The sequence below is a fragment of the Poecile atricapillus genome, chromosome W, assembly GCF_030490865.1.
Source record: "Poecile atricapillus isolate bPoeAtr1 chromosome W, bPoeAtr1.hap1, whole genome shotgun sequence".
NCBI classification, from domain to species: Eukaryota; Metazoa; Chordata; class Aves; order Passeriformes; family Paridae; genus Poecile; species Poecile atricapillus.
Genome location: NC_081288.1, coordinates 22,674,660 through 22,688,288, shown reverse-complemented (window position 1 = coordinate 22,688,288; position 13,629 = coordinate 22,674,660). Strand labels below are relative to the sequence as shown.

General features: G+C 37.1%; 1 protein-coding gene across 1 annotated transcript; it reads left to right on the top strand.

Moving 5' to 3' along the window:
• The first annotated feature begins 57 nt into the window (after positions 1-57).
• Positions 58-13,522, top strand: LOC131591940 (glycosyltransferase 8 domain-containing protein 2-like). The gene is made up of 10 exons (XM_058863076.1): positions 58-390; positions 2,314-2,368; positions 3,750-3,845; positions 5,035-5,203; positions 6,834-6,951; positions 8,294-8,378; positions 10,376-10,488; positions 10,922-11,088; positions 12,304-12,416; positions 12,958-13,522. The coding sequence occupies exons 2-10, from the start codon at positions 2,350-2,352 to the stop codon at positions 13,128-13,130; spliced, it is 1,053 nt and encodes a 350-aa protein (XP_058719059.1). The 5' UTR covers positions 58-390; positions 2,314-2,349; the 3' UTR covers positions 13,131-13,522.
• The last annotated feature ends 107 nt before the right edge of the window (positions 13,523-13,629 follow it).

Here is a 13,629-nt window from a genome sequence, read left to right as displayed (position 1 = left end):
ATGGGATTTGTTTGCAATCTGCTAGCTGAAGCTCTGAGGCAAGTTTGCCAGATCTGGGGCTGCATCATCGCTCTGCACATCTGGAAGTGGTTTATGTACTCTCATTCCTCCAGTGCAGCGTCTGGACTCTGAGCTATTCCTCAGCAGCAGAGAAAGGAAAGAAAACCAGCACAACTCCAAAGTAAACTTTGAAGAGTACGAAAGAGGAATTGAATCGTAAAACTGTTACTGTGCCGTGTAAGGCCCTTGTGTGGGTGACTTCAAAGGAGGATGGTGATCAAGGACGCTTTGGCAAGAGTGCTTACAGCTGTGGGCTATCTAGGATCCAAGTAAATAGCTCCACAGCACTTCAGGAGAGAGGAGTCCCGAATACTGTGCTGCTTTGAAGAGGTAAAAAGACTAATTAAGCAGGAAATATCTGAGCAGTAATGTCACTGTTTTTGAACTTTCCCTTCTGCAGCCCCTTGCTTTGTTACAGGATTTGGCAGCTGAGTTGGGGACTGCCAGGTTCCAGGAAATAATGTCTACAGTCAGAAAAAACTGAGTAAATGTTTGCAGGGGAATAAATATACCTCTCTTTCCTTAAAAATCAGTAGGTAATCAATTGGTGTTTCAGAGGCTTAGGAATGTTGTAGTTGTAGAACTCAGACTTGTGTGAGAGTCTGTCTTGGGATTTTAAAGTTTAAAACATGTTTCAGTTTATGTGGATTTAATGATTTCTGGAGATAGCATGAAGCTGTGGCTGTGCAGCTTTCATCTTGCAGTGATCATCAGGACTGTTTGTGACTACTGTTACAAATGCTAATTCAAAGATAGAAGGCAGCCCTGAGGAAATCAGGGGAAGATTGTGTTCAGCTAAAGTGGGGTTAGAAAACTAGTCCAAGAGTGTAGCAGGTTCTGTTGTCTCTCTGCTTACCTAAATGAGTAAAGTTTTTAAATGTAAAAGAAAACAATATTTCTCTGTAACGCGTGAGAGAAAGGCTTTCTCAGCTGTGGTTTTTCCTGACAGATAAGCTTGATTTCCTCTGTCTAAATTAATGCCACATGAAGAGAATGGTCTGCTGGAATGTAGATAAGCAGTGCAGATGTGGAAGAACTTTCAGAATACTCCTTTCTCACTGTAATTTAGTCATTAGCTGGGACTTAAATACATGTGACTATAAGTGGCTTGTAAACAAAGCCACATCTTAGATTTTTATATATATATTTTTATATTTTTTTTTGTTTAACTTGGCCAAAGTAGACACTAATTTAGGATGCTGCCTGAACTTGAGTACTAACCAATGAGAGGTGGTCAGTCTTGTGACTCAGATTTCAAGAATTCTTGCTGTTCTGTTTGATTTGTCAAGGAGCTGGAACAAACTTCATTTTTGTGTGTGCACAGAATGCATTTTCTATCTTCATCTGTGCAGTAATGTCTCTATGTCTGTATGTGTGGAAACAGGAAAAATTGTTCTCTTTTCTATCTCTGCATAGTATAAAGGATAGGTCACACAGTTGGATTTTTCTGTCCTCCCCAGTTTCTGGTGCTGTTTTTTACTGGTGGTTGTTGTTTTGGTTATGTGGTTTATGTTCTCTTTCATAAACAGTCGTTTTGGGTCCAGGATTCAAACAAATGTTGTATTTCTCATAATCCTGTACTTTAGGGATTATGTTCTGTCTTCTCAGACATGGCTGCTCTCAGGCCTGGACTAGAAACATAGTTTTGGGGAAGGCTACCTCCTTTTCTTCAGCATCACAAAAAATGTGCATAAATACAAGCCACACTACACACACTCAAAGAATATGGCTGTAAGAAAATACTCTCACTGTTGCTTTGAAATCTTTTGAGAACCTAGAAAACCCTGCCCTGGTATAATATTCCCATAGGTTTGGGAACTCATACTCCAGTAAGAGATTAGCATTTGTGATAGTTACTACATTTGAGGTGAAATCAGAGATAAATATATTTATAAATTGCATTAGTGGGTGTTTTAATACTTCTTTGCACGGAATCTTAAAAAGTTGTAAAAATCACCCACTGATGTGGATGATCAAATGGGATTTATTAAAATGTTTTATAAACTATTAGTTACTTAAATTATTAATAAAAATATTTCTAACCCATAATACTAGGGTTAAAGTAATTTGTATTTGTAATTTGTAAATTTGAAAACAAAAAGTATTTACAGAGATTAAGTGCAGTTTTACTAGTTCAGTAACTTGATAACACTTGATAATCCAAAATGTACTGCTTTAACTGCTAGAATTCATTTCTGCCATTAATGATGTTTCTCTCTTTTTTTTTTTCTTTTAATTATTTTTTTATTTTAGTTTACCACAGATCACAGTTCTCATCCAACAGGACACATGGCTCTTTTAAAGAAAAGTAAGAGATTAAAAACATTTGAAAGACATATTTTTTTAAAGGAGGACAGAAATGTCAAATCCAATTTTTCATACAACTGTTGTCAGAGTTGCTTACAAATTTATAGTTCTGGTATTGCTAAATTATACTTAACTTTAAGTATGCAAATAAATTTTTCCTGTTAACTGTATCAGATAAATACAACCATAATTCACATTAATTTAAAATTACTCACTGCTTTACTGCATCAGGCTGGAGATTATGTAATTTCCCACCAATAATGCAAGTAGCTGCTGTTTTCATATGAATTGTGCCCAGAGCACTGAATGTGAATTTTACAGAGCTCTGCACATTAATGCTGTTCATACTCAAAACTGAGATATGGCCCCAAGAATTTTGGGGTTCTTATCCCCAAGAGGTCAGTGACTGAAAATGTTTTTTTGCCTTTACTTATGTGCCCAACATTTCTCAGAAGTCAATGGGCTTTTTCCTCAGCTGGGTTAAATTACTGCAGGTTTGGTTTACCAATTTCAATCTAGTCTCATGGCCAGTTGGCCATTTTGATTAAGAGTTCAAAACTCTGTTCCCTTTGCTCTTTTAAACACCTTAAATACATTTTATGGTGGTGTAAAAGGAACAAAGTAGTCTGAAACAAAGAACACCCATCATCAAAGTAACTGTTGATGAGGGCAGTGTTGTGCTTGTGTGAACTGTCCCAACACCTGCACATGCTTGCTTTGTGTTGGATGACTTAAACTTGTACAAGACAGTCTTCCAGGAACTATAAATCAGAATATACAGTCGGGTCTTTGCCTTGCTTTGATTTTACTGTCAAAATAAGTATTTTCAAGTATTTTGAAACATTCCTGGTTTCAGTAGCATGGTGGGCTTGTTTTTCTAGAAATTTTAGGGTTTTGCTCAAATGCACCTTCAGGATTTGAACATTGAAATAGATAAAAATATTCTCCTGTGTCTGAAGTTTTATCAGGGAAGCATGACAGAGTAGAAGGGCTACATAAAAATAATTAACTCATTAAGTGAGTGTAAACAGACAATGGACTAGCCAGGAAAAAATGTCCAAAACTCCTGGTAAAATTCAGAAACAGGTGAATTTTCTAACATGGATAACCCATATATATTGGGAGTCTTACAATTTAGTGAGCAAGTTAACCATGAAAATTAGGTAGGTTGGGATTACTTTAGTAAGGGAGAGTTACTGTTGTGTTTCTAACATAAAATTTTTAGCTTGATCGAGTAACACCCGAAAAATGCAGCAAATACAGATTATCAAATTTTTCTATCATCTGTGCGGGTTGCAAATTGGATTTTTATTTTTTTTTAATCAGATACTTGGGAATTAGCTGTTATAATGATTATTAACACATTCTCCCTCTTGTTTCAGTTAACCAGGTCTTACTGTTGCTTCTTGTCTTAACTGTGTGTGCTATTCTGTATAATAAAGTTCACCAAGTGCCATTGGCATTAAGAAACGAAACAGGTAAGTGACTTTAACTTCAGTTTCATTTATGTTCCTGTTTTATATTCTTCATGTCTTTACTTATACAGCACTTTTCACCTTATTGAATCCTGTTTGTCCTGCAGTAGGTGAGCTACTTACACTGTTACATGTAATCTGGGATGAAAAACATTTTGCTTCTGAATTACTTGAATAAAATCATAGGAGATTGATAGTGATGACTAAGAGTTGTAATTCTGATTAAGTTTTTATCCAGATGTCACTGATGTAGATGGATGCTGGAGTATATCCTTACTTGAGCTGAACAGATTAGAGTTGTCAAGTGGTAAACTTTGATCATGACCTGCCTCCTTGGGAATGTTCTTGGCCTGGTTATTCATTTCAGATAGACCATCAAATCTTCATATTTACAGCAGAAATTTTAGCTAGAATTTTTATAGTGACAGAAACCTTATAGAGTTAATAAGATTAGACTAGTATTAAATGTTTATGTAAATAGTTTGCTCACTGTTCCCAAGGTAAACAAACTCAATCTTGAGATAAATAATTTATTTTCAGTATGTTTTTGTGGGGGTTGTTATGACTGTAATTGTTACATATTAACCAGTATAATTATATCTGTTTAAGTTCTGTAAGTTAATAGGTTCTAATTAGGGATAAAAATTTTTAGCACTTTTCTTCATTTTAGCATTAATCTGATTCAGTATAGTTTAGGTTTTTTGCCTTATATCATTAGCAACTTCCTGCTGGTACAAATTTTTGCACTCTTCATTTCAAGCCAGCTTGCCAAAGAAGTGGAACTCATGCAATTGCACTGTCTCTTTGACTTACCTTGTTCCTTTGATAATTTTGGAGCCTATTGTTCAATTTGTACTAAATATAACTGAGAAGTAGAAGTCTCAAAGGTATTCCAACCTCTCCAAATTTCATGTGCATAAGCAGCTACAGGAAGGACAGGCTGAATTGTGCCTGTGCTGAGTAGAAGATGCCGGGAACTCTCTTATTTATTCTGTTTGGAGGCATCCAACAGTCCAGTCAACCTGCAAGTGGTTCTGGATTAACAACAGCTCAAGCTGTGTGCTTTACCAGATGGGGATATGTGCAATGTGGTAAGGAAAAATGAAGTGGTGATAAAATGATTCCACTGCTTATGGTATACTTACTCATTTTTGTGACCCAGATCTGATGTAAATGGGTTTGTTTCTTGCAGTGGATTTGGAGAGCCCTGAGGAAATGGAAGAAGAAATCCCAGTGGTGATCTGTGCTGCTGCAGGCAGGATGGGTGCAGCTGTAGCAGCGATCAGCAGCATCTACAGCAACACAGAGGCCAATGTTTTGTTCTACATCGTTGGGCTGAAGACAACCATCCCACATATTAGGTACACACCAGCCTTGCTTTGTTTTGGGCTGTACTTAGATCCGTGTTGTTGCTCCACCTAGCACGGGCATAAAGCTTTGCAGGACTCTTCAGGGAAATTTAGTGCTGTTGGTAGCAACCTCAGGACTCTGTACATGATGGAAAAAGGACCACTTTGTCCTCCACAAGACACTGACTTGTGCAAAGGGGTGTGATATAATCAGGCCATACCTGTGTTTCTCAGCTTTTTGTTGCCAGGCTGCAGAAGAGTCTGAAGTAAGGTAAGGATGCACTTTGTGGCACCTCCGGTGCTGTGTCCTCAGCTTCAGAGTAGAAAAACTTGCTATTTAAAGCTAATTTCAGTTAAGACAATGTCTTAAAGTTATAAAAAGAAGCCCAGAAAGTAGTACAATGACTTTAATTTCTTTCCTTTTCACTTCATTCCTTGATTTCTCATTTCATTTACTTTCATGAAATTATAAGTCGTCATTTCATGAAAGGAAATGAAATCTCAGGATTACAATGAATATTCATCTCATTAAGTTTCAGTTCATTTCACAGTACTTCATTTCATTGTTTTCATGTCAGAATTTTCTTTTTCTCAATTTCACTTCATCATATTTTCCTTGCCTTTCTATCTATTTTGCTTTAATCCTTCATTTCTCGTTTTATTTTTATTTATTTTCATACATTTTATGAAATGAAAATTCCTCATTTCATGAAAGGAAATGGAATCTCAAGATTTCTATGAATATAATTTCTTGAAGTCTCATCTCATTTCAATGCACTTCATTTCATTCCATTCCCTTTCATTTATTTGACTTCATTACATAGTTCTTTTTTAATTTCATTTCATTATATTTCATGTCCCTTCTTTTAATTTCAATTAATTCCTTTATTTCTCATTTAATTTCCTTTCATGAATTGAGAATTCTTCATTTTATGAAAGGAAATTATATCCTGATATTTTAATGAATCTAATTTTGTGATGTTTCGGTTCATTATGTTTCAGTGTTAAAATTTACAAACATTGTCTTAAAGAGGACCAAGTTATGAATGAACACTAAAAAATTTCTTAGCAGGTCTCACCTCTGGCTACTTCACTTCTGCAGCCTTTTGTGTCTGCCTTTTGCAGACAATTTGTGTCAGGATAGAAAATAAACAGTGGTGATAAGAAATCTGAAAAAAATATGAAAATAAAATTAGTTTAGCCTAAAGAAAACACAGTTAGGAGGTGATGTAAAAGTCATCTGGAAGAACATAAAACTGAAAGGGATTTAAAAGACTTAAAAGCACTGTAGACAGGATAAGATGTAATTATCTTTAATTGTAGCAAGAAAACTTAGAATATAATTTATTGCAAATTATGGTGAAAGATGAGTTGTTTGGGCTGCATATGATAGATTTGGGAGTGGTGTGGGGTGGTTTTTTTTGTTGGGTTTTTGTGGGGGATTTTTAAAAAATTTATTTTAAGAGCAATTTTAACTAAGGTCTGTGTGCAATAGCTGTAGACATAAGTGATTCTGTCTTGGGATAGAATAGATCAAGTGAGCTTTCAAGGTCTCTTGTAATAAGTGTCTGTGAATTTCATACTGGAAGTACTTGCCACATGCTTTATAATTCTTTTATCACTTCTTTTCTTTTTATCACAGAAAATGGATTGAAAATTCTAAACTAAGAGAAATAAAATTTAAGGTTGTGGAATTCAATCCTATGGTACTAAAAGGAAAAATCAGACAAGATGCATCACGTCCTGAGTTACTGCAGCCTGTGAGTCAATGAACATAACAAATTGTTGAGGTTTTAAATGCTTATTATGGGCTTTAAAATGTTCTAGATCTGTTCCATTTCATGGAGGGGGTGTGTGTATATGTGTCTTCCACTGCAAGAACCAATGGCCATGAGATGAAAGTAGTCAGAGTGACAACATAAACAAGAAATGTCGCACACTTTTCATGCAATGAGTACTACATCTCTAGAATTCCTTGCTGAAAGGCCTTGTGGATGCAAAAATGTTCAGGGGTTCAGTTAGGATCAAAGTTCATATTTAGATCACATCTAGATCAGAAAATTCCTTGAGCTGAAAATAGCTGGAAGCTAGGAGAATACATGGAGCAATTGTTCTGGATGCTTGCTCTATTTTTATTTTTCACTGAGTGTCTGGTTAGGATCACTCTGAAGGCAGAGGCTGGGCAAAATTCTGGTCTGAATTCTTACAGTTGTTCTTACATTCTCAGTCCCCTTTCCCTCTGCTCTGTTCTTCATTGCTGTTGTAGAAGTTATCCCATGTCTATGCCACCAGTCAAATAATTTCTTTAGAGTGGATTGATGATACCATTACATTTTGAAGTGTTTGGTGTGATGTATACTGTAAAAATGCACTAGGAAGAGCATTTGCAGGAGGTCCAGAAAGGTGCTCCTTCCTCTCTGCTCTGCACTGGTGAGGCTGCATCTGAAGTGCCATGTCCAGTTCTGAGACCACCAGTACAAGAAAGATACGGACTTACTGGGGCGAGTTCAACCTCGGCTGCAAAGATGATTAAGAGGCTGAAGCATCTTTTATATGAGAGGCTGAAAGAGTTGAGGCTGTTTCAGTCTGGAGAAGACCAGATTCAGGAGGTTCTTATCAATCTGCATAAATACTTGAGGGGAGCAACAAGAGACAATGGGCATGAATAACATCAAATTCGCTCTGGGCTAAAGAAAAGCCTTTTAAAACCAGGAGTTTGAAAGTCTCAGGTTGCCCAGAGAGACTGTTGAGTCTCCATCTGTAGACACATTCAGAACCCAGCTGGGCATGGTCTATCCACCTGCTTGAGTGGACTCTGCTGCAGGTGGGGGGTTCAACAAGGAGATTTCAAAAGGCTCCTTCCAGTCTAAAGGATTCTTTGAGGAAGCAACAGATTTGTTGTAGTGGATAAATAATAATAGCAATAATAGGAATAATACTGGATTTGAGACAGTAATAAAGCTGTGGGGGAGGAAGCAAATAGTTGCTGATTAGTGCTCAATAAAGAGAGATGTTCCAACTGACTTAATAGAGACAGAAGCCTGAGACTACTGCATTAAATAGCTTTACCATTTAGCCTTTATATTTTTTTCTCTTTAATAGCTGAACTTTGTTCGATTTTATCTTCCTCTGCTTATCCAGAAACATGAGAAAGTAATATATTTGGATGATGATGTCATTGTTCAAGGTAAGCTGTTGTCTAAAAAGCAGTTTCTAACAGAATTAAATCAAAGTTATTGCAGCTTTTACAGATATTTGGAAATATGAGATATAATAAAAACTGAGGCAGCTGCTAGGAATGTTGAACTTAGGGAAACTACAAATAATCTGTTTTTTTAAATGAAAGTTTGAGGAAGAACTATCTGCATATATTTTGCATAATTGTGATCAGAATTGTGGGTTTCATTTTAATTGATTGTGATCAATTGCTGAAAGATACAATGAATTTCACTCAGGTGCTGCAATGTTTATTAAGTGTGTGACATGAGTTTGAATTCCCACAAATGCTACCAATTCCTTATCCAGAGCTGCTGTTCTGGAGAGCAAGAGGAATTTAATCAAATAAGAGAATGGAAGCTCCAAACACTCAAAATATGGTTTTGAGCATCTTCAGCTCAGAATATAAAGCAATTTTCAGAATCACAAAGATTGCAGAGTTCCTAGTCAAGTGGGAGCAGTTAGAAGACATTCAAATTCTGAAAAAAATATTTTCTTTTTTTCTTATCATCAAAGTGATCCCTTTTGAAGACCAATTATTTTTTTTAATGATAATTTCTTGTGAGTTTCTTCTGTTTTGTTTCCCAATTGTTGGGCTTTTTTCTCTGTAGAGCTGTTATCTTTATGTTTGTTCTATCATATTTTTTTGTTATTTTAAAGCACTTTTTAACCAGTGTTGTGCTTTAACCCTGGTGGGCAACCAAGAAAAATTCCCTTTGGAAAGGACTGTGTATAACTATAATAAACTTTTTGGCCTAAATTAGTCTTTGCTGTAAGAACATTAAGACCAGTGAATTTACACATGACAAAAGCATAGTTCTCCACTGCTTTTCTGCACCTTTTTATAGTCTTGTCTCTCTAGGGGCAGATTTCAGACCTCCTGCACTTAAAGGGGTCACTATTTGCTGCTTTAGAAAACACAGCTAATCTGTTCTGCCTGTCTCATTTTCATTTGCCATAGGCTTCCTATCACAGTTCTCCAACATGGGTGTTTCCAGTGGCAGTCTCTCCTTTTTGGTTTTGTTGTTCTGTCTGTCATCAACGGGCAGCAGCAATATTTAACTCTTTGAAAGGTTCCAGGTCTTCATTTAGACTCCGATTTCACGAGCAGCTCAAGTTGAGCCCCCCACTTCCCTGCCCCCCTCCCTGCACCTGTGTTCACCGGCGCTGGGCTCTTTCTTTCCCTGGGCTGTCAGCTGATGGTGATTGTGGAGCTGCAGGATAAAGGTGCAGTTTCACATTACACCTCATGGTAGGCTGCTGCTGACCAAGTGGCCTCTCCTGTCCCCAGACAGCTCCTCTTACGTGTGTAACCTGCAGTGGTACAGTTGCAGAAACAGCTGATTCAGCTGTTTGACCTGGCAGAAGACCAGCAGTACAAAAAGTAAAGGAGATGAAAGCAAAACTGGAAGCTGTAAGGGGTTGCTGTGGCAGTGCTGTGTTTCCCACCTGCCCTGAAACTGTTCTGGCACATCTTTGGGTACATGACAGTCAGGTGATGGTGAGGTACCAGGCATTACAATGTTTCTCTCCACCAAGAAGAAGCTGGGTGGGCTGTGAAACCAGCAGGGATGGTCAAGTGACAGGCACATTTCAATCAGCCATTCCTGGGAATTCAGGTATCTTCCTATGCCATAGCACCAGGAAAAACTTCCTCTGTGCAAGGCAATTAAAGTGGCACTTTTGTGGGACATGAAGAGGCTCAGAAAAATTGCCTGTGCCTTCCCTCTCCAAAGGCAAGGTCTGTGAATGTACAATTTTGTAACCAGGCTTTTTAACAGTCCTATTGGCTTCTGCTGCAGCTGATTTTGGACAACCAGAATATGAATGTATTGAATACAAATGATAATGTCTGAAGATTGACCTTAGGCATATTACAAAATTCAGTAGGGGATATCCATTATCCTATCAGCTCTGTTGCAGTGCAGTAGGAGTTGCCTGATGCTTGTGACCTTTCTGTGTAAGCAGGTGACATCCAGGAACTCTACGATACTAAGTTAGCTCCTGGACATGCAGCAGCTTTTTCAGATGATTGTGATCTGCCTTCCACACATGAAATGGTTAGAAGTGTAGGAATGCAGGTAAGATGCCATTCTAGAATTCTAATAATGAATGTGTTTGCCCATAAGTGTAAGATTCTATGTGTTTTCCCCAAAATGAAAGTTTTATGTATATAGATAACTTTGTAATAGTTGTACCGGTAATGAAGGACTTCTTGTAGCAGTACAATTGTGATGCTACATGATTTAGTGTGGGCTACCAAAAGACAAACACTAAGAGGGAAAAGCCTTATCAAACTTCCATGGTACAATAGTGTAGAAAATGTAATTTAGTATCTGGAAGTATCCTGCCTTACAGCCTTGTTATATGGAACTCACGACAGGTAACTACCATCTAGAAATTCATCTTTGGGAGACCATATTTAGTCTCCTTCTCAGTGAGAGTGAGGTGCATTTACATGTATCTTTATAGAGACTCCTAGAGGATGAACATACCTTTTTTTTTATTTCTTAGAACACGTACATGGGATTCCTGGACTACAGAAAGCAAGCCATTAGAGATCTTGGCATCAGCCCCAGCACCTGCTCCTTTAATCCTGGGGTGATTGTTGCTAACATGACTGAATGGAAACATCAGCGGATTACAAAGCAGTTGGAAAAGTGGATGCAAAGAAATGTAGAGTACGTGTAGAACTCTAGCTTTGCACTTTACTTTTAATACTTGGTTTACAATTTCACTTCCAGTTTAAAAGCTCTTACAGGTTTTTTTTAACTCCAAGCAGTCTTTCTTTTGAAATCTTATAAAGTGAAGTAACTCATGTTCCAGTATTTCCATCTGTTTAAATCTGACCAATTCTGTACCAGGTAGTGGCTGTATGGAATTTTAATCTTGTGTTCAATCACAAACCCCACTCCAACCTGAGGGACATTGAGAACACGTGTTTCTCATTTTGGGTGACCAGCTTAGCCTAGGATGAAGCCACTGAATAATCTTTCCTTCCTGAGGCTAGCTTAAAGAAGGAGGAATGTTTCCTTCTTTGCTTGGGGACTCTCCTGTTGTAGCATCAGCCAAGCTGTAATTGGACACCATCTTTTTTTAAACACCAACAGAAAACACTTCTTTTTCTCTAGTAGATAAAATTTTACATGACATCATTTTGTTATTGACCACAAATAAATTGTGACATGGTTAAACAAATACCATTTTTAAAATTAGTTCCCTGTTAACCTGTATTTGAAAACTTGATGTTTATTTTCTTTCTCTGCAAAGGATTAATTTTAAATTTACTAAGATAAAATTGATATTGAATAGTTTGTGCTATTGTGCTGTATCCATTACTTGCTAGTTTCCACCTCCCAATGCCTTCCCTTACAATGGTTAGGCATGATCTAGCCCTGGATTTCTCACAAAATTTATAGGAAACTGAAATTCTTTAGAAACTAATTTATGCTAACTCGGTTTTGACAAAATCCAGTTGGAGGTTAATTTAAAGGTCTAAAAGCTAGGGGAGGGAGAAAGGGGAAGAAAGAGGGAATTAAAAACATGGGAAAATTTACATTTTCTTAAGAAACCAGGCTAAATTATGTTTGATTGCTTTATGTTAACAGCTTTTTTCCTACAGTTAGCTTTGTCAGCCTTGAGAACTATAGTCTGTATGTAGAAAAAATTGGTTTCATGTTGGGTCTGACTCCCATTTTACTTGGCAGCAACAGTTTACTCCATGGGAATTGGAGTTGCAAATATAATCAGTTAAAAGCACAAGGAAGGAGTATGCTGAAAACTGATCCGTTCAAAATTATTTTGAATTTTGCCAGATACTTACTTTTAATCTTCTACCTTTTGTATTAAAGATTCCTCAAGGTTTTGAACATATTCTTTTATTTTTCCTTTTGCAGGGAAAACCTCTATAGTAGCACCCTTGGGGGAGGTGTGGCAACCTCTCCAATGCTGATTGTATTTCATGGAAAATATTCCTCTATTAGTCCTATGTGGCACATAAGGCATCTCGGTAAGTTTAATTCCTTTTTGCGAGTTGGAACTAAGGTGAGTTTGTGAGATTCCAGCACAAGACCTTTTGTGACTTTACCTCATGTGCCACTTATGTGGAAAGAATATTTTAAATATCTGAATATAGTGAGACTGAAAAAAGTCAGTCTTGGTGCAATGGAAAAGAAGGGGAGGCCTGGCAGTGGTTGCTGTCAACATCCTGGAGAATGTAGTTACCTTTCAGCTGGGAGTGCTGAATTATTCTAGAAAAAACATAACAGCTTAGCTGGGATTACTTTGTTTGTAATCCCAGCTATGCCAAGATGTTAGAAGTGTTTAAGAGGAGAGAGTTGAGAGATGAAACTTGCTGATTTTTTTTTCTGATGAAACTTAAGAGGCATCAAGCTGAAAAAAGCTACTTATCATACAACTGGGTGTAAATTAACAAGAAAGTGTACTAATCAGACTTTTGAAAAGTCACCTGAATTTAACTCACTCTACAATGTCTTCCATTATCAAAAACTGCATTCTTAAATTTATTTTTTTTTAATCTACCCATGCAGGTTGGAGTCCTGATGCCCGTTACTCAGAGCAATTTCTTCAAGAAGCTAAATTACTTCACTGGAATGGGAGATACAAACCTTGGGACTACCCCAGTGTCCACACTGATCTCTGGGAAAACTGGTTTATTCCTGACCCTTCAGGGAAGTTCAAATTAACTCGTCCTGATAGCTGATACTGAAATACTGTAAAATGTAGTGTATGGGATGCAATTAATAGTTTGAGATGCAACACGTTGTATGATTAATTGATTTTAGAAAATGAAGTATTTGTTAAAAATATGAATAACTGACCATCAGTTTTGTGTGCTTATGCCAGGAGAGAGAGGCTAGAGTGACCAGTACACAGTTCAGATTATCCTGACTTTCATGTAAGGTGAGGAAACAAGTTTACTTGACAATGAAGTATTTTCATTAAACACTTAAAGAGGTGAAATTCAGTGCCAGACAGTGAGCTTTACTTTAAGGTCTTTCTAAGTAAGATTCCAATGTCTTCTGGTAGAAAAATCTACACAGTAGACAGTTGTAGTGTTCTGTACAAGAAATGTTTAGCTGTCTAGCCCACATTAAACAATCTGAATTGAAAACCTGGGCACATGTTACTGAGTTCTGTTGCATGGTGACTGTTTTTTGGCATTTCTGTGTATGACAGATCCTGTAGTGCACTTAGCAAGA

Bases quoted from the DNA above. Each gene is read 5' to 3' on its own strand.
- LOC131591940 (XM_058863076.1), top strand. The intron at 6,952-8,293 runs GTGAGTCAATGA...TCTCTTTAATAG, and splicing joins GTCCTGAGTTACTGCAGCCT to CTGAACTTTGTTCGATTTTA. The intron at 8,379-10,375 runs GTAAGCTGTTGT...CTGTGTAAGCAG, and splicing joins TGATGATGTCATTGTTCAAG to GTGACATCCAGGAACTCTAC.